General features: G+C 35.2%; 1 protein-coding gene across 12 annotated transcripts in view; it reads right to left on the reverse strand.

Moving 5' to 3' along the window:
- ABLIM1 (actin binding LIM protein 1) overlaps positions 1-22,176 on the reverse strand; it is a 217,252-nt gene that overhangs the window by 41,786 nt on the left and 153,290 nt on the right. For 10 of the 12 annotated variants that reach the window (XM_088131674.1, XM_025167016.2, XM_025167012.2 and 7 more), the window contains 7 exons: positions 21,336-21,394; positions 19,013-19,075; positions 9,373-9,450; positions 8,153-8,308; positions 4,368-4,406; positions 2,579-2,614; positions 2,110-2,239 (listed from right to left, as the gene is read on the reverse strand). In XM_088131674.1, the coding sequence (XP_087987800.1) occupies positions 2,110-2,239; positions 2,579-2,614; positions 4,368-4,406; positions 8,153-8,308; positions 9,373-9,450; positions 19,013-19,075; positions 21,336-21,394 (561 nt within the window). The remainder of the gene's footprint in view (positions 1-2,109; positions 2,240-2,578; positions 2,615-4,367; positions 4,407-8,152; positions 8,309-9,372; positions 9,451-19,012; positions 19,076-21,335; positions 21,395-22,176) is intronic. The other 2 variants (XM_088131669.1, XM_088131667.1) reach the window with 2 other exon arrangements.

A 22,176-nucleotide genomic window follows, 5' to 3' on the forward strand; every position in this document is an offset into this window, starting at 1 on the left:
ATTTTCTTGAGAAATCTTTACTCCTGACCACTTCATCTATGGAGGACCCTTAGAAAGGACATACTTTCTCAAAGAAAAGAAGATATGCCAGGTCTAGCATAATCGTTATGACAAAAGTCTGAGCATGCTGGCACCACAGAGTTGATAGCCATCTTATGGAGATGTGCCTTATTAGCTTCCCTAGAATGCTAATAAATCTCCAGTCATTTGGACACTAGCTTGAATGGCCTATCTCCTTACCTTTGACATAGGGAAAGAAGTGGTGTCGGAAAGGGGAGTAGGGGCGGGAATCATTGTGGGTGGAGATTGGACTATTAGAGCGCAGGAGGGCTAACCGCTGTACACCATTAGACAGCAGCTCTGCGGCAGCAAGGATTCATGAAGCAGGACCAAGCAGAAACAAAGAAAAGAGAAGACCAAATAAGACAGAAGCAGGAAAAGTGGTTGGAGGCTGAGGGAAACACAGGAGACAAGCTCTCAACAGCTAGGAATCTGAAGACTACACAAAGGAAATGGAAGAAGTTTCTTACTGCAGAAAAATTCATAGGAAGAAATGTGAAAAAAATCAGATTTACATTGAATACTCCTTTGCTTCAACTTAAATCTGTATCTCCTTATATACAGACAAGCAAGGTATAATTGGCATTCACAGAACTCACATTTTTAACTCAAATTATTTTCCAAGGCACAATTATCTGGGGAAGAACTGGGCCAAACAATTCTAAATGTAGGTTATAGAATTGTTCTTTATATGTTGTGCTAAAACATTTTAGAAGAAAAGTTATAGTTGCTTGGCAAATATGCAGCTATATAAATCAAATAAATAATTTCCACAATAACAACAAAGAACACCTTGTGATGAAAACATTTAATACAGTATAAACACTAGAGAAGAACCATATTAAAAATAGAATATAAGTTCTAATCACTATAACTTTTCATTTGGTTTAACAGAAGAAAACATTCAGGAAATAAATCAATATGAAATTGTAGAGGCTTACAAAAGGTGAAGACAGATATAATATTTTAGGTGGGTGGGCACCCATAAAGACAAGCTCTCTTTCCAGTGAAATCCAAAGTTACCTTTCTTCTCCATCAATACGATCTGGAAAAATAATCAAGTCTGAGGCTGTCTAAACTGTTGATGGTGTGAGTTGGTTGGCTTCTTATGACATCATCAAAAAGATGATATTCTAAAATCCCTCAAAAAAGTATTAACTTTATATTGTTGGTTTTAAAGGTAAAGTAAAATGACAAATGGCTATGTAAGTATTAACAAATTACTAAATTAATATTGATGCAGAACTTTAAAAAAAAAGACCTAAGATGTAAGAGGAGGGAACTAATTGAATCAAGATGGCAGTATTTACATGACTTTGGCAGGTCATGGAAGCTAAACAAAGTTGATTCTAGTAATGCTTGGATGAGGGATTGTTCAGGTAGTTCAGTGCTGTTGACTAAATTGGGTAGTTGAAAAGAAAATCACAGAAGAAAGCAAAGATAGGCAACTTCTGTAACATTTCCCAGGCCACCAGCAATTGAGTTTGAAAGGATGGCTTTACTTCTGTATGTATGTCTGGCACTTCAGCTGTGAAACTACTTCATGACAACTTTTTTTAAAAAAACAATTCTTTCCCTCTTTTACAAAAACATTATATCTGTCTTTACCCTAGAGTTTAACAAAGACTTTTTTTTTAAAAAAAGAATGGCTTTACATTTTCATCATCAAAGCAATGAGGAGAAGGAATTAAGGAATATTCAAACAATCAGAAAACCTGACTTTATTAAAAATGCCCATAACCTGAAATTCAGAATTATTTGCCATTGATGAAAGAAACTACAGAAATTTAATTTTCCATGTTCTCCTAATAAATTATTGCCTCAAGTAACTTAGTTCATTTCAGGAAACTGTTTAATCTCTAATTAGCAGATATTCCTGTTCTCCTTTGATAAAGAAAGATCCACTTAACAAAGAGTGATAAGGAAAAGGAAACAGTTTTATAATGAATAGTTTTGTAACTGAAAGAAAAAGATCATTTTTCTGTGTAATTGCAAAAGGTAAAGAATGATAGTTTCTTAAATTTGGTTCTATGGTTTCATTAGCCTTACCAGGTCTATGGAAATGCTGTGGCGAACGTGACATAGTGGGAGTGTAGCTATGACGACTGTATACAGGGGAACCAATGGAACCCTGACTGGTTGACCGGTGTATCATTCGATCTCGAATATCCTGATAACCCTGAAGAAAATATTTCATGTATTATAGCAGATGATCCAATAAAAGTCCTTCATAAGCTACTCATGCTTAGCAGGTACAGTAAGTTATTCCAAAAATGTTTCTCCACTTGCTTGATGATCAGAACCAGACTAAATGTTATAAAGAAGCATTTCTCTTGCAGTCCTTATATGATGGAGGGGAGTCTATTAACAGGACAATCAGCAAGTAGAATTAGGAAGGGGGCTTGATCTACTAATTCTCTTTTACAGAAACAGTTCTCTGACCATCATATAGCAGTCAATTTAACAGGATTACAGAAAGTTTGATTGGTCATATATAGCACATATTCATCAAACTTACTTCTGCAGATGGAGTTGGAGAGAGTGTTCTTGGTGACTGAAAGACACAGCAGAAAGGAGATTACAGGTAAGACATTTTACTCCAATCTGTCATAAATGCTTTAATGGTAATTTCATGAGAAAGATTGTTTGATCCAATTAAATCAAGAGATTTCCAACAGAATTCCCACAGTCAGATTCCTGGATCTAAAAAAATGCTTGAGTTCAAGGCCATAATTATGCTAATATGTGCTTAATGTAATCAGATGTTAATCAATGACTGTAGTAATTATTTCATGTACTACAAACTTGATAATCTTAAACATTAATAATGTGACTTCTCTAGTTCTACAGAACGAAAAATAAACATGACAGATTTTCATTGGCTTTTGTCTTTCAGTGACCTTTGAAATTTTATTAGGAATTTACCAAATATATCTGACACTGAAGGCATACTTAAAAGAAACAATTTCTCTATAAACTATGGCCAAACTTTTAAAGAGAAAGAGGAACAAGTCTTTTTTGACACTTCTTGGGTAAAAATGTCTTCACTGTTTACAAAATTTTGTAAACTCTATCTTTATTGTCGAAGGCTTTCACGGCCGGCATACGATGGCTGGTGTGGGTCTTCTGGGCTGTGTGGCCGTGGTCTTGAAGTTTTGTTTCCTAACGTTTCGCCAGCACCTGTGACCGGCATCTTCAGAGTGCAGGAGCACAGACAGGAGCAGTTCTCTCTGCGCCCAGGGTGAAGTGACCCTTCTGTGGGTATTTATAGATTCAAATCTATAGATTTATAGATACAATTCAGTAGAAGAAAAAACCCTGCCTAATCCCCAGGAAGATACACACAGATGCTGACACCAAAACAAGCAGCCACTCAGTAACCCAACCCCACCCACACACACCCATCCCCCCCTTCCCCCCCCCCCGATCTCTATAAATACCCACAGAAGGGTCACTTCACCCTGGGCACAGAGAGAACTGCTCCTGTCTGTGCTCCTGCACTCTGAAGATGCCGGTCACAGGTGCTGGCGAAACGTTAGGAAACAAAACTTCAAGACCACGGCCACACAGCCCGGAAGACCCACACCAGCCATCTATCTTTATTTGCTGATCCCAAATAAAACGGCCATTTCAGACCAAAAGGAAATTTGTTTAGCCTTACCATCTACATTCTCTGATGTATATAAAGCAAAGAGACAGTTACCAATACCATTCTGTCATTTCCATAGCCAGACAGGTATTTAAAATAACATCTAAGTCCAATTTTATGCCATTATGACCTATAGGTTCTTAGACATGCCTTGGAGAACCTGAATTTGTGATGAAGTTCGGCATATCTGTTTAATCACATATCTTTGCTGCAGCTCAGTCCACGCTGCAGTTCTTCAAAATGGATCTAAAAAATCTTAGTGGAAGGCAAATGGCAAGAAATGCTGCTTTACAAACGATTCTACAGGAACTTTCACAACAGTTCACAAGAACCTAAGAGATGGGCTCTCTAGCAGTTCTTCTGCTTTACAAGAAGTTGCACAAACTCATGCATGTAAAAGAACTAATCTTCGCTTTTTGTGTGCAGAGCTGTAGTAGAAATCTGTACACCTTGTCACCTACCAAGCTGAATGCTTATGGTGTAGAAGTTAGTATCTTATAATTTAAACATATTGATATTTTATCCAACAGTTATTCTTCAGATATATGTACAGATAACATGTACATAAATCAACCAAACTAGAGACTGTCTCATGCCAGTTGCTTTTATATCATCACCCATTACTTTATGGATTTTGCACCTTCTGTTTCCAACTTACACTTTCATCATGCACAGGGGAACTGCCGTATCTTGAACTCTGAGGGGAAAAAAATGGGGTCGTCACTGCTTTTATAAATTCTTTTTAACAGAAAACAGTAAAGTACTGAACCTCCCTACTATATAAAGTCCAGTAAGCTACAAGAATATACCAAGCCGCAATCTAATAAAAATGGAAAATCAAATATTTTGTTAATATCTGGGGTCTAGCATCTTCTGAATATTTCATAATCAGGTATTAATCATTTTTTTTCCTGATGCTTAATATGTAAACTATAAGGGTTTTCATAACTGGTAGTCCTGTTTCATAACTGCATACCCCACTTGTAAAGGACATTTTATCAATTCAGAGGTAATTTTACAGTGTGTTATGCCCATAGTTCTCTGTATCCAGGGACAGAAAATGTGACTAGCCTCCAAGTATATGAAGAGCCCTTGGATATATTCCTGAGAAGAACTGAGTAATGCTATTGTATTAAATACATTATGAGGGGTGGGCGGACTCAGATAAAAGCCTATCTAGTCCAGCACACTGTTTTCACAGAGGCCAACCAGATGTCTATAAAATCCTACAAGCAGGACTATTCTGCTTGTTCTCACAGCACCCTCCGTATGGGAGAAAATATGCAGTCATCATGAGTAATAGCCCTTTATGTTTTTATCTGCTGCGCATCAATCTAATCTACTTTTACAGCCACTGCTTTCTTTCTTCCTACTGAGACTAAGCACAATACAGAAAAAGAAATGATAATATATGACCCAGCGAATGGAACAAAGTGAGACCTATGTGATTCATTTGCCTATCTACCATGCCCCTAAATTAAGTTATTGGACTATATGAGATAACATTTTCACACATTCAATATTTATCAAAACTTCAAGTATTCAGTAAAATTATGAACAATTGAAGCAAAGTCAGTAGAATTCCAATAAATGTTAATCTTCCAATAACAGAGAGGAAGCTTTAAAATCTAGTAAAATCTAGGTTATTTTGTATTGTTTGATTCATCTAAGTAAAGTTTTCCAAAATCCATGCCAGGGTTGATATTACAATAGGGATTGCTCACTTTACGATGGAAATCAGACCTGGCCACAAGAAAAAGGCCATCCCTCCAAGTTCTCAAGAAAAGCATAAATATGCATCTACCTAAAACCATCTCAACCCATTTTAATCACTCCTATTAAAATCTCTAACTATGCTTTTTCTTTTTAACATGTTTGGGTTGTTATCTACCCTGCCAACACATATGGAAATATCATCTACTCTACTAATAATATTGTCTGTGCTTTGTTAATGGATAAGGTGCTCCAATAATTACATAGCAGCAGTGAGCTTATTCGAAAATACACTGACTCTTACAAAAGCAAGGGTGAGAAAAACATCTCATGTGGGTGAGAGGAGCAGCCAATCAAATCAAATCAAAAAAGGAAGAGAGCAGAGGCCCTTGAAAAGAAATGCAGCCTGAAGTGCATGACTGAGTAAATGTGCACAAAGACAAAATGGATCAGAGCTATACCACAAAAGCAGTAGATAATCAAATTTTTCCTTAACTGTATATAAAAATTGTATATAATTTTTATTAAAGAAATTTTAGCAAGATAAAAGCAATACAAATATTAGAAAAGAAACATAGAAAGTGAAGAATAGTGAATAAGAAAGAAAAAGAAAGAAAAGAAAAAAGAAAAGAAAAAAGAAAAAAGATTCTTAAAGAAGTTTTAGGCTCACTAGCAGAATAGTCTATGCATTTATTGGCTTCCACTAGGTGGCACTCTGTGAAAACATTTTGTGTAGGAGCCTGAGTTACAGTCTTTCCAGGAAAACACATTCTATGATCAAAGACTTTTAGGACAATGCTGTGAATATTAATGTTTTTCTTTTCTCTTTTGTACATCTATGTTGTGGTTGCTACAGAACTTTTCTTTTGCATCTGAATATACGTGTGCGTGTGTGTGTGTGTGTGTGTGTGAGAAAGGATGTGGGCAGGGAGGAACTCTCATCTTAAAATACTGCGCAGTTAAGATAAGATGTAGGAAATGGCCAAGTACTATAAAATGCAAAACAGATATTTATTATGCTTGAAGAGTTGTGAAAAGAATTCATGCAAATTAAATGATGGTCTCTTATCCTCTTATTTATTTATTTATTACAAATATTTGCATGCTGCCTACTTGTATGATCCTAGGTGACTTACAATATCCCTAAATTAAAATCCATTAAAATCAATCCAGTATTAGAATAATATCCATTGTTGTCCCATTTAAAATTTTCCTCACTGAATGCTCTACAGGAAAGGATTGTATTCATCAATATCCTATAAGACAAGAGGGTGGGAGCTTACTTAACCTCAGGGAGGTTCCCAAGTGAGACGTTTGCCATTTTTCAAGTTGCAATCCTCCTAATCACTCTAGGGGGGGTACCTGCAGCATCCTCTTTCAGCTAAACATATCTAGCCACATGGAAGATGAAACCAGAAATAATAAGAGAAAACATCTGCTTTTGGAGTAAAAGACATAGTGTGGAGGCCCCTCTGTTCTCCACAAGGAGAGGCTCTTCTGCACAAAGAAAGGTAGTCCTTCATCTATGCCAAAGCAGACAGGAGGTGATTCCCTACAGGCCAGTTTTCCTCATGACAGGAAGTAGTTGCTCCTTGTCTCTCTCAACTAGGAGCAAGGGAGTCCTCCTGATGAGGTTTCCAAAAGCTTTGGCCACCAAATTAGGTTCCCTCCTTCTGGCACAAAGGATGTTTACCATACTCTAAAATAATGTTGAATGAAACTTAATCTCTAGATGAAAAAGTAATTTAGGAATTTGGAAACATTTTGAAAAAATGCAGTCCAGTGGGAAAGTGGAACTGCTTAGAATCAAGCTGGAAAATCATTATCCACAATACTGGAAGAAAAAGAAGAAAGGTTCAGCTTTGAGTCTCTATAAAGTGGCCAGTACTGGTTGTCTCTTTGAATGACCAACCAGAGACTTTCTTGCATTTTCACATAATCTGAACTACAGACTACATCCTGAAATTAAAACAAAAACAAAAAACAAAAAAACAAGCTTTACATGAATAATGGCATTTTGAAAATGAAACATCCCATACAACACCACAGTTAGAAAGCAACTGTATTCTTACCTTGATCCTCTTAATGTTTTACATGTTATATTTTATTTATTTATTTAAACAATTTATAAAGCCACCCATCTCACAACAGTGCACAGAGGATTAAAACAATAAAACAAAGAACCCTACATTAACAATAATACATAAACATAGCTTATGTCTGGGTCCAAACATTCCATATTCAATCCATACAGACTGAAACAAAATAATCTACCAACAGATCTGGTTCATCCCCCTGGTCCAAGGAGGAACATCCAGGTCTTCAATGCCCTATAAAAGGCCAGAAGGGTTGGGGCCATCCTGATCTCTGGAGGAATGCTATTCCATACCAACTGAAGTAGCTAGTTTAATTAAGAAATATTTCTGTATAAACACAGAAACTCCTGCCATATTTAAGGGACCCCAGAAGACATTTGCCATAAAGATACTTTGATAGTGGTTCCACATTATTATTAAGTGGAGCCTATTAAAGCAAAGAGCAGAATCAAAAGTCAGGATTTTGTGATTCTGTCTTGCCTACCTAAGAAAAACCTATGATTTTTTTTGAAACTATGAAGCATTTGGACCAGTGCATCAGCTGTTTATAAAAACAACAGAAGCTAAGCTAGCTTTTCATAATTATACATATAAGAAGTGAATAGGGTTCCAAATTGAACTCCCAGATCATTACCTCTCCAAGACTCTGCCTTTCTTGTCTCTCTTCGTAAGCAGAAGTGTAAAAAGGTTCGTAAGTAATTAGGTCTGGACGCTCAATGTCATAGATGGCCTTGACTTTGGGAATGGCTGCTAAGTCCTTATAATCAAGGATCTCATTGTCTACTTTTGCCTAAAAATCAAAGACAACAGGTAATTTGAACATAGAAACACAAATCTGTAGATTCGCTTGAATACCATCCAGTTCTAAGTGATTTTGCTTATAAGAAAAACAAATGCTGTTAGGCCACAACTTTTAAAGGAAAGAAAACCTTTCCTCCTCCACTCCCCAAATTCATTTTGGATTTGATAATACACTGATTTCAGCCTGGATTTGATAATACATTAATTCCTTTGGAGAGCCCCTGTCCTATTAGTTTAGTTTTCCCTTCAGCAATATCTGTCTCAAACAGGTATAAGGAAAAAAAGGGCAGCAGTCAGAGGGTAGAAAAGTGGCAATTTCTAAACATGGTGACTTCCCTCCAAAGTATAATTGTAGCTTGAAATCAGCGGTCCACATCCATCACAGAAGAGGTGAACAGAAAAATCCCCACTGATTTTATTGGTTCACTAACGTGGTTAATTTGTAACCCATGGTTTATGGCTCGGTGAATTGTAAGTACTAAGCCAGTTGTGATTTATTCATAATCATAGACATAATAATTACGGCTTACTGTGAGCTGTATCCAGCATCAATATCATGTAACTGATTAATTATGTGCCCTATAAGAACAGTATTTGGAGACCATACCCACAGCTGGCACTCATACACTTGTACATTTTGATGGTTCACAGCAGGTGTCTATCTAGCCAAGCTTCACAGAGCATCACATACAGACAGAAAAACAAATCTTCACATTTCCAAGCTTTATTATTTTGTCAGCCACTCATTATGGGATAGAATGATATCCTTAAATTACAATTTTGGAGTATTACTGACAATACCTGAACAACAAATCAACAATTTACAAAGGAGTCTCTCTAAGTTTTTTTGTAAGACATGTCATTCTGGCAGAAGTTTTTGAGTTTAACTGATAAAAATGTGAATAAATTGAGTAAGTAATTCTGATTTCCCTGATGACAAACTGCTCACCGTTTTTCTTTATGAATGATAATACATCTAAATAAGTATATCTCTAATAATACATCACTAAATCAAAAGCTAATTAATAAAAAGTTTTATGAAAGTATACATACATAGATTGTATGCCCTGGTGAGCCAGGAATACTGGATCCAGGCCTAGAATAAATACTCTCTGAGGATGTCCGTGTAGGCTGTAAGGGGAAAAAAAAAACTACTGTAAAAATATGGTTGGGTTAGATATCCTGTTTGGGACATTCAGAGCTAAGCTGATTTTCAAATGTCCAAGTTTTTTTTGTTTTTTTTTTAAGAAAAATTCAGCGAAAACCTTTCTTGTCTTATAAAACAGGCTGGATTTACCTTTGCAGAGAGGTTACTAAGCGTTATGGACTGGAAAACCTTTTCATAGTAAAGTCTATACAAGGAGGAATAAAAACCACCGAAGTGTTTATTTGCCTACTCCTGGGAACCTTTGGAAGTCTGGAGAACAACCTGTATAGCCCTATACTTCAGGCTGGGGATGTCTTTTTAAAAACCATGTTGAATTAGGAGATCTGACAGGCACTGCTCCTTTGGATTATTTGTTCTCGTCCCTTTTCCTGGTCTTTCTACAGGATTATATAACTGCTAGGAGGCAGGAAGACAGAAACATCTGGATGGCGTTTTCCACCTCCTTATGTGGTGGCATCATTTAAAGGTCTACCTTAGTTAAAATGAGATATCCAGGTTGTGCCCTGGCCATTTAATCCTAGCTTTATCTGTTCCCTTGGGATACATCAATAATCAGTGAAATAAGATGGTTAGGCAGAATTTTCACATTATACTTGACCTGAGTTGTTGTTGTTGTTTTTTAAAATTATTATTATCTGTGTATGTTGGGAAATATGGTGGTTCAATAAGCTCAGTATACAAATACTCATAGAACTACCTAAGAGCCGTCTCATTCCACAGGAAGAAGCATTTGGATGGTCAAAGGTGAGCCACTCTACCACTTCTCCCATTATCAGTCTGTTCCTTTCCCCAAACTCATATTCTCTATTGTGTCAAACTCTCATACCTTCCAGACGGTGTGGTCAAAAGATTATGAGAGTTGAAGTTCAGTACATCTGGAGAGCCTCAGGTTGGGTAAGGCTGCTCATAAGATTCCCTCACCCCCGTTCTTTCACTGAGAGCTGGAATTTGCACCCACAGAGTTTATAGTTAAAATCACATCTCATAAGCTGAAAATTACAGATTCATTAAGACTGCATATAAATTGAGAGACAGGAGGGTATTGCCAGACAGGATAAAGTTTGCCAGGGTTGTCCTACTGCACATTTAACTAAAATAAAACTGGAACAAAAATTGGGTTATGTTTCAAGAACACTCAAATCTAACATACAAAACACAAAACACAGACAAACAGAAAAACAAAAACTGGGAGCTTGTATTTTATTATAGCAGAATAAAATTAAATCATGGCAATACACTTAAGCTTTGTTTTTCTTTAAAAAGCACACACCAATAAATTCAACTGAAAAACAATTAATTGGTAAAGAAAAAAGATGAGCATGCATGAATATGATTAAAAAGAAGTGCAAAACATTCAGATTATCTGAACAGAAACAGGATTTACCTTCAACAGAACTAAGTACTCGCTAATCAAATTCATACTAGGAGCTTTGCTGAACTAGATCCAAAATTGAAAAGATTCTTACCTGATTAAGGGAAATAACAATTTAGCTAATATCTGAACTACTTTGAGATGGAAACATTCTTTTAGGGGCAAAACCCTTTCATATTTAAATAACACATTATCTATTGCTGCTTATAGGAATTTGTAGGTTTCATTAGTCCCTCTCTATTGCTGCCTAGTATTACTATTTCTGGGAGAAAGGGTAACCATCCTTCATTCCAAGTAACTAAAACCATGGAGCCAATACCACTGAGGTCAAATGAAGCCAACCCTTCATTCTCCACTAAAACAGACAGATGGGATAAGAATGCCCCTACTGCAAATCCAGCTTGACCACAAGATCTCTCATCTGAATTCAGAGCGAAACACCCATGTTGTTTATTTGCCTCATAACCAGCGCAGTAGGATCCACCAGAGCTGGATAGGGAAGACTAGAAAGCCTCAACCAATTGCCTTGCTAATATATACACATTCCCTCTCTCACAAATGTTCTTTCAAGGTCCAAGAAATAATCAAAATAAATGCTTGCCTTTTTTTTTTTTACTTGAACCAAACACCATTTATAATTAAACTCTTGGTGAACTTTTCCTTGTCTCTCACTGGCTAGAAACCAAGGATGAAGATTTGAGAAAGCAAACATTATTCATTCCAGACATTACTGTGGAAATATTTGTAAAGAGATAGGAGCAAGGCAATAAGTATGTTTTCCTTATTTTGTAGAAGATAAAGGATCTTCCAATTTTTTGGTGGGAAATCCAATCCCCAACTTCAGCAAAATGCTGTGTTCCTTTTTCTTTTTAAAAATGGGATGCAAGGGGGGAGAAAAAAAAGCAAGAGAATGAGTTATTCTTGCATAATAGTCTGTAAGAAAGAACAGGAGGATCTTCAGAGGCAGTAAGCCAATACAGAAAGGCAGAATGAACATGCCATAAGACATATATCAACTATATAATTTTTTTTGGTAAAGCAAGATTTTTTTTTAAAAAAATATTACTATTGTGTCATATTTTGGATATTTTGCAAACAAATACTTGGTGTTTGTTTTAAGAAAATTGGAAAGGCTATGCTTTTCATTTGCTTTGCAACTCATTCTTCTTTTCCCATTATCACTGATCGCAATTAATTTTGTCTGCTGATCAACTTTCTGTTATATTGATCTTTAATAAAATGACTATCTGATTCTTTTGCCAGTCGACACGTTTTGGCTCATTCTTATTTGGCTATCCTTTTGGATCCATAAGAAAACTTTCAGTTTTATTGGCAGATTTCTACATTCGCAGGGTTTTTTAAAAATCATTTCTGCACTGTGCAAAATTCGTGGTTGTTTGTTTAAAGAGACCACCTATTTTTAATGACCTTTTCCTAAAGTGTTAACTATTCTATTCATTCAGACTCAGCTTCAGCTGGAAAGCCCTTTTTTTTTTTCCAGTCAAAGTCATGGAAAGTTAATTTTAATCATTTTCCTCAAAATTTTTCCAATTTACTTCTACTCCTCTGTGTGGGAAATCTACACAAATCTAAACATTTAATGTTGTTTATTTATTTATGGGAAAAAATGGTTCTGAGTTTTAAAAAATGCATTTGCTGAAAAGTATTAGTTTGTTTTGTTCAACTTATTTCCTAATAGCTGTAACACTACAATATTGACTGACACCCCCTAAAAAAACACCCTTCTGACTCTTTTTACGATAATTAGGTTTGCAATTGTATGGACACTTATTGTGAAGTAAATTTCATTAAATGTAAGGAACATCCATCTAAGTCAATTCAGGTATGACTGCTGCACAAAAAATATGTATATAGAATAGATACCATCCAAGGGAAGAACTCAATTTTTGCTGAAATGCAACCTTAAGATCAGCTGATATAAGTATTACAGAATGTCCAACACTCCAAATATGAAATGCCAATGATATAAGGCATGTACAATTGGAGGGCACTGTACATTTGTTCTGACCACACTGGTAACCAAATCTGTCAATATTGTTCCTATACCTCAGGTAACTAATGGACAACTAAGAGTCTGAATCTTGCTATCCTTTAATTAGCTCTATTTGCTGTTACTTTATATACTCACTCCATTTGTTGTGATGATTATGGTTTCTCTCTTCACAATATTTGTATTTTTATACAAAAGTATCCCTACATGCCTTTTACACATTAGGACAAATTCATTTATTATTCTTACATCTCACCATCCATGGGGAGGTTCAAGGCAGCATACAAGGGGCTCTCTTCTCCCCTCTGCCCCTCTCCCTTTTTTTTTTTTGTGCCATTGAGTCAGTAGCGACTCCTAGCTACAGCCTGGATAAGTCCATACAGTTTTCTTGATAACATTTTAGCAGTAGTTTGCCACTGCCCTCTTCCTAGGGCTGAGAAAGAGTGACTGGCCCAGGATCACCCAGTTGGATTCATACATAAGGTAGGTCTAAAATTCAGTCTCCTGGCTTTTACCCTGGTGCCTTTAACTACTACACCAAACTGTCTCTCCTCCTCCTTTTATCTTTATAATAACAGACAAGTGAAGCAGGTTGCTCCAATGATATTAAATTGTATGGTGAAGTCCCAATCCAACATCTGAATTACTACACCACACTGACACTACATTTGTTTTAGTTGCTATTTAAAAATGCCAACTTTTACATGCAACATCAACATTATCCCAAGGAACTTGTTTCCTTTGTTAATAAAAAGTTTAACTGGTTCATATCTCAAAAATCAACACCTCTACTTTACTGTGACATTGATTTTGCCATGCATGGCTTGTAATTTACACAGATAATCTCTAAAAAACAAAACAAAGCAACACTGGAGCCATCCACATCCTTCCGTGAGAGTGATGTGATGCTGCCCATCTCTGAACTGCAGATGTTCAAGTCATGCTCTGGAGAATTATAGAGGGCAAGTTCACCATATGAATAATAATCCCTTGAACATCAAGCCAACTGGATGCACTACTACTAGGTATAAGGACACTGATCCAGCGTGGCTTACAGTACCTGCCTTAACGTTTTGATGGTGTTCAGTATACAAGATGGTGAAAACAGCTGGAGAAGAAGGAACAGTTTGGTTTGGGTTTGCAATCATACTATATTCATATAACATTATCATGTAATAGGCCCAAGAACAGCTCCTTAGATGCAGAAGAGTGTGGCTCATACAGAGATAAACATATGCTTAGACTACAGTTACTTTTTAGATAGAATTTTTTTTTTTTTACAGCAGGCATGCACAACTTCCATCAGTTGAAGGGCTACATCAGGTTTTGTGTGACACAAAGGCTACAATGGGAGGTGCCAGAAACCTTTTTGAAGGAGTTTGAAGGGATTTTAAGTCTGAGAAGGATGTAAGAATTTTGGCCCCTTAATCTTCCCCAATTCTGTTATTTTTAACCAAAACGGCTAAAAAAACATTAGGTCCTACCCATTCTGGAGTAACTTCTGGGGGGCCACAAAAAGAAAGTTGGCAAGGTCACTTTGGTTTTTGGAGACATGCTGGTTTACAGAAATAATTTTATGACATCTTTTATATTAGTAGTCTGCATTTGCACATGATGTTAGGCTATGATTGATCTTTATGAAGAGATACTGTAGTAGTGAGACTTCAGTCTGTACATTTTTGTTTCTTCTACCAATTAACCTCTGTGAAAACTAGAAAATTTTAACTTTCTTTAAATTTTAACTTGCTTTAGGATAGCCATAGTTTAAGAGCATGTCCATATCCTAAACTGTAATTTTTAAAAAGATGGAATCCTAACACAGGGTTTGGTGCTGAGTTGTTTTGATGATTAAGACTGCCTAGGTCCTAATATCATGGCAAGTTTTTTAGTTAATCTAAAAAAGAAATTAAAGCTTCTGTGGCTATGTTGGAGGAGAAAAGAAAAGTTCCAAGGCCAAGTGTTATTTGTTTTAGCTTGTCATTGCAAGGTTAACTATAGTTTAGGCATTATATATAATACAACTACTGAATTATGTATAACATGAGCACCATTAATTTAATAAGCTCAGAGTAAAACTGCAGAAGGTTCACATTCAAAAACCTTTTTAGGAAAATGACACTTAGGCTGCAGGAGAGGGGTGGAAATCTACATTTTTGCATTTAAATTTCTTCCTTTTTGTATATGTATATAAGTGGTACAAGAACAAAAGATTACACATTTCATTTACAAGTACTGCTGTTGCAATCACATTTGAACTTTCCTCTTGAACTCTCCTTTTTGAAAATGTACGAGATCCATCATGGATCTTTTGACATCCTGTATAATTTGGTTCTCAATGTATTACTGAGCTTTTAAAAATTATACTCCCATCAATTTCAGGAATTATTAAATGAACCAAAACAATGCATATTAGCTCCTTAACTTATATAAAAAATAAAATTTTGTCCTGAAATTTGAGGTTGAAATCTTCAGTCAAAAAGACCCCTCTAAATAATCAAGCTCCTAAGAGAGGCTAAATCCAACATGTAGGGTAAGAAGTTAACTATAACATTTTCTGGCTGTTACTCTTGCAGATAAGAAGACACTTGTTTTGCAAGGTTTTATCCATCAACTCTTGATGGCTTGTACAATTCAAGACAGCTATTCAGAATGAAAGAAATAGCATATGTGTTTTGCTTGACCATCAATCTCTTTTGTTTCTCCTGGCTCATACACTGTCCCCAAAACAATCAGTTAGAATCTATTCTGCAGTGAAATAATTAAAGACATCTAAGATGGGAGAAAGAATAAAGTATTAAAAAACAAAGTGATGTCTTATATGAATTCAACACACATGGTCAAAGAATACTGCAAGGAAAGAAAGTAAGAAAGAAAGGCTGTTTAAAAGTTTAAGAAATCTTTTACATTTCAAAACATAAATTAAGTCTTTCATAACATTTCTGGCTTGGTCTTTAACTGATACTTGATAGATTGAAATTTAGTAGATGAAACGTTCTCCAAGTCTAGTGACAGTAAAAAGTTATTCTATTCAATTCAACTTTTCAAGCTGCTTTTAAATGACATTAGATGTTCAGAACTTTTGTCAGAGAAGTCTATAAACTTCAACTGTAAAAAATTAATATTGGACTTCCAGGGAAGCAATGGAAGACTGAAGATGGCTTTGCTTTTAGTGGAGCTGACAAATGGATTGGTGCCTTGAAATTCCTCTCCAGATAAAGGGAGGACTTGGGATTGCCCACAGTGCTCCATACAGATGCTCCCTGTGACAAGACCATAAAACAGTGGTCTCTGGCAGGTTTTAGAGCTTTGGGAGCCGGGAGAATCAGCTTTGCCCAAGCTGCAGTTCAGAGCCTTCAAAGGGACACTGGGTTTGCCCACTTCCTCTCTTAAGCACTTCTGCAAATGGCTTGTAATTGCTTTTTAGATATTAAGAGACTTCAGAAGGGCAAGTTTCATTACACTGGGTGATTCTTCAATCCTCAATGAAAGAAATTTCATGTAAGTTTAAGAACTTAAAGAAAGAAAATTATTCGGAAACAAGCAGCAAAAGGGGGATTAGAAAGTTGATTTTGGAAGTTATAAGCAGACTAAGGGACCAGATTGATTGGAAATAAGACTTTGAAACTAATTATATAAATGTTTCCTCTGGTTTGTTTAAAATCCTATTAAAAATATATGAAGATTTTGAATATAAATGTAAGAAACCTTTCCATGGGAATGGTTTAGAGAAAAACATGATAAGAGGAGACCATGAAGGCTGGTTACTAGAGGCAACCAGAAAGAACTAAAGATTATAATTAAACAAGAAAACCCACTAATACAGAATGGAGAAAAGTATTTTAACTCTAGAAGAATTCAAGGATATTTGGTAACAATGTACTCAGAACTTTTTCTTAAGTTTGTCTGATACTATAAAAATAGATTTTAAAAAGGAAATAGAATAGGATACAACTGAGAATCAGGCTGTTTTGGATATGGATTCAAAAATGACAGGATATGATATTTACAAAGATACAAAGATATTTACAGGACTTACAAATGGAACTGGCTGATGTTTTAATAGCTGACACACAAATAATAAATCAGAACAGTGATGTGTGGATTTCAACTCAGAAGAGTGATTTGGACAACTTTCTTATTTTGGACCTACAAAAGATATGTGTTATACTTATGAAGGAGTTCCTGAGAAAGATAAAGAGAGAATGAAAAGAAATCAGCTTTTGGGACACTATTTAAAAGGAATAAACATCAAGACTTATAAAAGCAAAAAGAAGGATGATAAAGTTGGCTTATTTGATCAAGCTTAAAATATATATGATTTTTTTTCTAGTAGCTTTTAATGGGCTTTTCTTGACCAGGATTGAATAACAAGGCTTTAAAAAATTGTCTATAGATATGATATGGGAAGAAGAGATTTTTTGTTGTATGTTTAGAGAAAGTGGTAAGCTATGGTGTTAAAACTGAAGGAAAGTCTTAAACTTGTGAAGGGACTTCTGAGAGGAGACAAGAAAATGATAAGAAATTAATTTGTGGGACATTATTTGAAGGGATTAAAGATCAAAATTTTCAATATATTGGTGTTTCCGATAACTCTTAATGGAATTTTTCTTGATTACGTTTGAGTAATAAGGCTTTAAAGATTTGTTTAGAGATATAAGATATAGGAAGAAGATATTCTTTTTCTTGTAGTTTTAGAGAAAATGTTAAGTTACTGTGTATGAAATATGAATATGAATCTGAAATATGAATATGAAATCGATTTACTTGTCTAAAGTTAAAATATACATATTATTTCTCGTAACTCTTAATGGACTTTTGCCGATTAAGATTGAATGATGAGGCTTTATTATTTGCTAATAGATAAAAGATGAGATATGGAATGAAGAGATTTTTGGTTGAAATGGTAGAGAAGGTGATAAGTTAATGAAATAGTTTGTACTTGTCTTGATGAAGGGGGAAGTCATTTCTTTATATATTTTTTCTTTATATTTTTCCCTTCTCCCCCCTTTTTCTCTCTCTGCACTTTTAATTTTTTCTTTTTCTTTTTTATATTTTTCTTAGTTTGTATTAGTCTTTTATCTTTGTATTTTTAAACTTCAATAAAAATTATTATAAAAAAAAATTAATATCAAGAAACTGTCAATATTCAATCTCAAGTAGTAGTAGCATGCATCTACTCATTACAGAACAGCAAACAGATACCTCAAACACATGACTTAGTGATTATTTGTTCTGTATCGTCCATAAAATTTTACTGACAGTACATTTTACAATAAGTAACAATTTTAATTACAGCCAAATACTTGACTTGAACAGCAACCAAATAAATTGGGCATGCAATACATATATATTACCCATGCTATCATGCTTACACAAAAATAAATACAACCACAAACAAATATACATAACTGTTTAATTTGTGCAGAAAATCTACTACACTAGAATAAAACAATGTCAAGTAGCTGTGCCTAAATACATTGCTTACTTAGTGCTACCAAAATGGAGAATATCTAAATTGAGTCTATGTTGAAACTTGGGGGTATAAACTGTGGACTCTAGCTTGAGAAGTAATGCTTAAGTAAGTAAGTATGTGTAGATGGCATGGAATGCAGTCTGATATTTAGGCAAATGAATGCCTGCTTCATCACTAAACTAGGCCCATTGAGAATTTAAAAAAAGACTGCCTATACTTATTTTAACCCCTTCTTTTAGGCAAGAAAGAACTGTAAAGTGGAAGGAATATCTGAAGTATTATCTGAAGTGAGGTTGGGCTACCATATTTACAGGTGGTGTTTTTGTATAAAACAAGGACTGAAGAATGTCCTTTTTCCAAAAGATGATCTGGATGATTTATTTTTCTTTTAAAACAGTATCTTCCAGAATTCATTTTCATTGCCATAACCTTGGGCAAACCTTGGACCCTCAGTATAGTCTTTTTAGCATCCTTATTCATTACTTTTTGCAATCTCTGCAAACATACACATTAGCAACAACTAGTGACATTTGCTTGTGAAAATTCAAAATCAAGTGTGCATTATGTGGTTTAAAAGAAGAGGGGGCAAAGCGAAAAGTAAGGGTGGTGAAAGAAGTGGGAGCAGCAGCAGCAAACTTAAGTGCAGAAAGAAGTAACACAACTGCAAACCTCTGAAGAGCGTGGCCTGCGAAGAACCAAACTTTTTGGATAAAAGAAATCAGATGAGGAATGCTGTCATAAAACAGAAACAACAAGGAAAGTGAAAAAAGGAGAAAGGTTTCCCAAACATACATTAAAGAGAGGTTCCACGCTCTCCACAAAAATTATTATCTCCTTAAAATCAGTGTGATAATGAAAAGCATGGTACATGACATTAGTTAGAGTTATAGTCAACCCCCTTCAAAAAAAACCCTTATAGGCAGTGTTTGAAAAGAATAAACACTCCCCGCAGTTTTATACCTGATTACTTTATTTCCTGCTTTTTCTGGCATCTGTAACCTTCCATAGAAATATCCAAAGGGGAACAGATCTTAAATAATCATTGTTTTTTATGGACTCCACCTAAAATCTAACCCAGCAGGAACTCTTGATAATAAGAAGCATGCAGTCCAAGATCCGTTGTAGACAAAATGCTGTATATTGTTCTGATGACAGCTGAAGCTATTTGAACAAGTAATTCTGGTTGTGTATTTTGGCTATCAGGGGAAATACAATGAGAACAGTTTTGATTCTCTGTAGCACTGCACACTTTTTGGGACTACCATTTCTCAAGAAATAGACTTTATATTTTAGATGCAAATCTCTTACTAGGCTGAACCAGAAAAGATCACTTGCTCGTATAGGAGAGAAAGGAAGGAATGACTGCAGTTTCCTTGGAAACTGAGAATAAGTCTAAATGGTTTTGAAAGGTCAATAACAATTAGCTGAAGGATTCTTACCACACTAATAACAACAGATAAACAATCTGGCCAACAGCATCTGTTTACATCTTCAATTTAGAGATGAATTAATCCTATCACAAACGTGTTTATTAACATTTATATCCTGCCCACATCCCAAGACACCAGGTGGCTAACAACCATTCAAAAAGAACCATACTTCTGGCTTTACTATTAATCAATAGTTCCATCTTGATGGCTAGTTAAGCTGGCTTACAGATTTTAATGATATCCAAAGTTGGTATTTAAGGAATTAATCTATATACCAGGAGTCAAGTCTGACACAAAGGTGCACACACACAAAAAGAAGAAGAAGAAGAAGAAGCCGAATGAAGAAAATGAAGCAAAATATAAGCCAATGTATTTTTGTGGAACAGAAATGGATACAACATCCAATTTAATAATAAACATAATGGTTTGTTCATACAAGTAACAAGAGTGAATTTTGCTGATGCCTCTTTCCTTTGTGTTCCCCCCCTCAAAAAAAACCATACTGCTCCAGTGTAACGAGAAATCTTTTGGGAAAATGTGGGAGATAAATTCAACTCCTTCCTTCGCCCAGTGGGAACCTTTCAATTTATTTCAGGAATAGAACAATAAATCCAGATCCAGCATTATCAGTAACAGTGGAATGTATTACCTTGAAATCTGCAAATGATGGAAATTAATTTATGTATTTATGAATTGTATATACTGCTGAACTGTATGATAATGTAAGGGTGCAGAAAGAGGAAAAATGTCAAAATGACACAGGTGGTTTAAAGTAATAGTAAACTGCACAACAGTTTTCTCCAAGGCCTTCTTTGGGACACTGGAATACCATTTTCCTAGAAAGGCAATAGACATTTGCCAAAATATCACGGAATTTCACATGACTGTTTTCCAGAATCTGAGAATACTTTTTATTTCTTTGTTACTGTTCCTTTCTTTTTCCTCCAGGGATCTACAGTCATGCATATGATGTTTTTGGGAAATGCACAAGCAACTTTCAATTTAGCAACTGTTCAGAAGCCTTTGCAAGACTAAAATCATTACAGAAATGGAAGACCCTTGAACAACAATCAAGCCACTTGTTTTTCTTTCATGGAATCTGGACAAAGCCACGTGATCCACCTCACATATGTAAGATTATTCTATCAGTTATGAGTATGTACGCTTGTAAGTATATGGGATTACACGATCAGTTTATAGCATAATCATGTATTCAGATGACTCCCATTTTCTTTACTGGGATTTAAAATGATAAAATACATAAATTGGCAGAGATCTTATACATGATTTATTCCAATTCTCTTGGAATAAATACTGATACTTATCCTAGAGTTACGTTAAATTTAAATAAACAGCATTATATGCTTAAGGCTGTAAGAAAGCTTTCCCATTCCTAAAGAAATCAAATCAAAACAACATTTTATTTATGGCCCAAGACCAAGAAAAAGACCAACAATTATAAAAAGGAATTTTTTAAAGTTGCGAAAAAAGTAACATTTTTTATATAAAAAAAAACAACAAACAATTTAAAAAATTACCAGAAAATACAAATTACTTCTTACCCGTAGCTTTTCATCTCCCTTTGTAGACTGCTTACAGTCGGGATGCCAAACTGTAGAACCTAGTGTGGAAAACAACGAGACAAATCATATTACATTACATTCAACTCAGAAGAAATTTAAAATAGTGAGTTTGATACTTCCCATTTTCCTTAACAGTAGAACCTTCTGCAGTAGCATCTCGACTTGGATCAGTTTCATTTTTAAGGGAAGACCAATGAAGACCTAATTTCTGTTCTGTAATATTCTCTTTATTTACAATTAATCACATATTGTAGAGTTCCCAGGAGCAAGTATGCAGCACACAGTGCAATGTCAGTGCATTGAAATCTCAAAAACATTTTCTGCTAACAACGTCTTTTGGCAGACCCAATCTACTGTCTGTTCGCTTTTTCTAAGCCCCCTCCTTCAACCTTGATTCAGCTTGAGAAAATAACTTTCAGAGCACCCTCCATCAAAATAGAAAGGTATACTGGTTTTCCATTACTTCACATCAAAAAAGATCAGACTAAATCAAATATTAATTTTGAATAAACTTTTCAGTCAACAAATGTGTTTTCTCTCATGTTCTCCTCTAACCTCCATGGATCCACCAACAGACTGGATGTCCCTTCTCTCACACCTTTTTGGGTACCTCAAAATTGGCTCTGAAGGTTGAAACGTTTCCTTGAGACAGATTTGGGAGGCACCAAACAGATATGTGAATGCAAAGCAAAGGGAGATGTGAAAAAAGGGAAATTCAGTTCTGTGAACATAGAAATATGACTAACATTAGATACATTCATTTATTGCATTGACAATTGTACTAAGTCTTTTTTTGTTTTGTTTTGTTTTAGCTTACCAT

This window comes from Python bivittatus, unplaced genomic scaffold (genome assembly GCF_059951505.1).
Source record: "Python bivittatus isolate LINGU-HERP-01145 unplaced genomic scaffold, Pbiv_v1 ctg000980_np1212, whole genome shotgun sequence".
Classification (NCBI taxonomy): Eukaryota; Metazoa; Chordata; class Lepidosauria; order Squamata; family Pythonidae; genus Python; species Python bivittatus.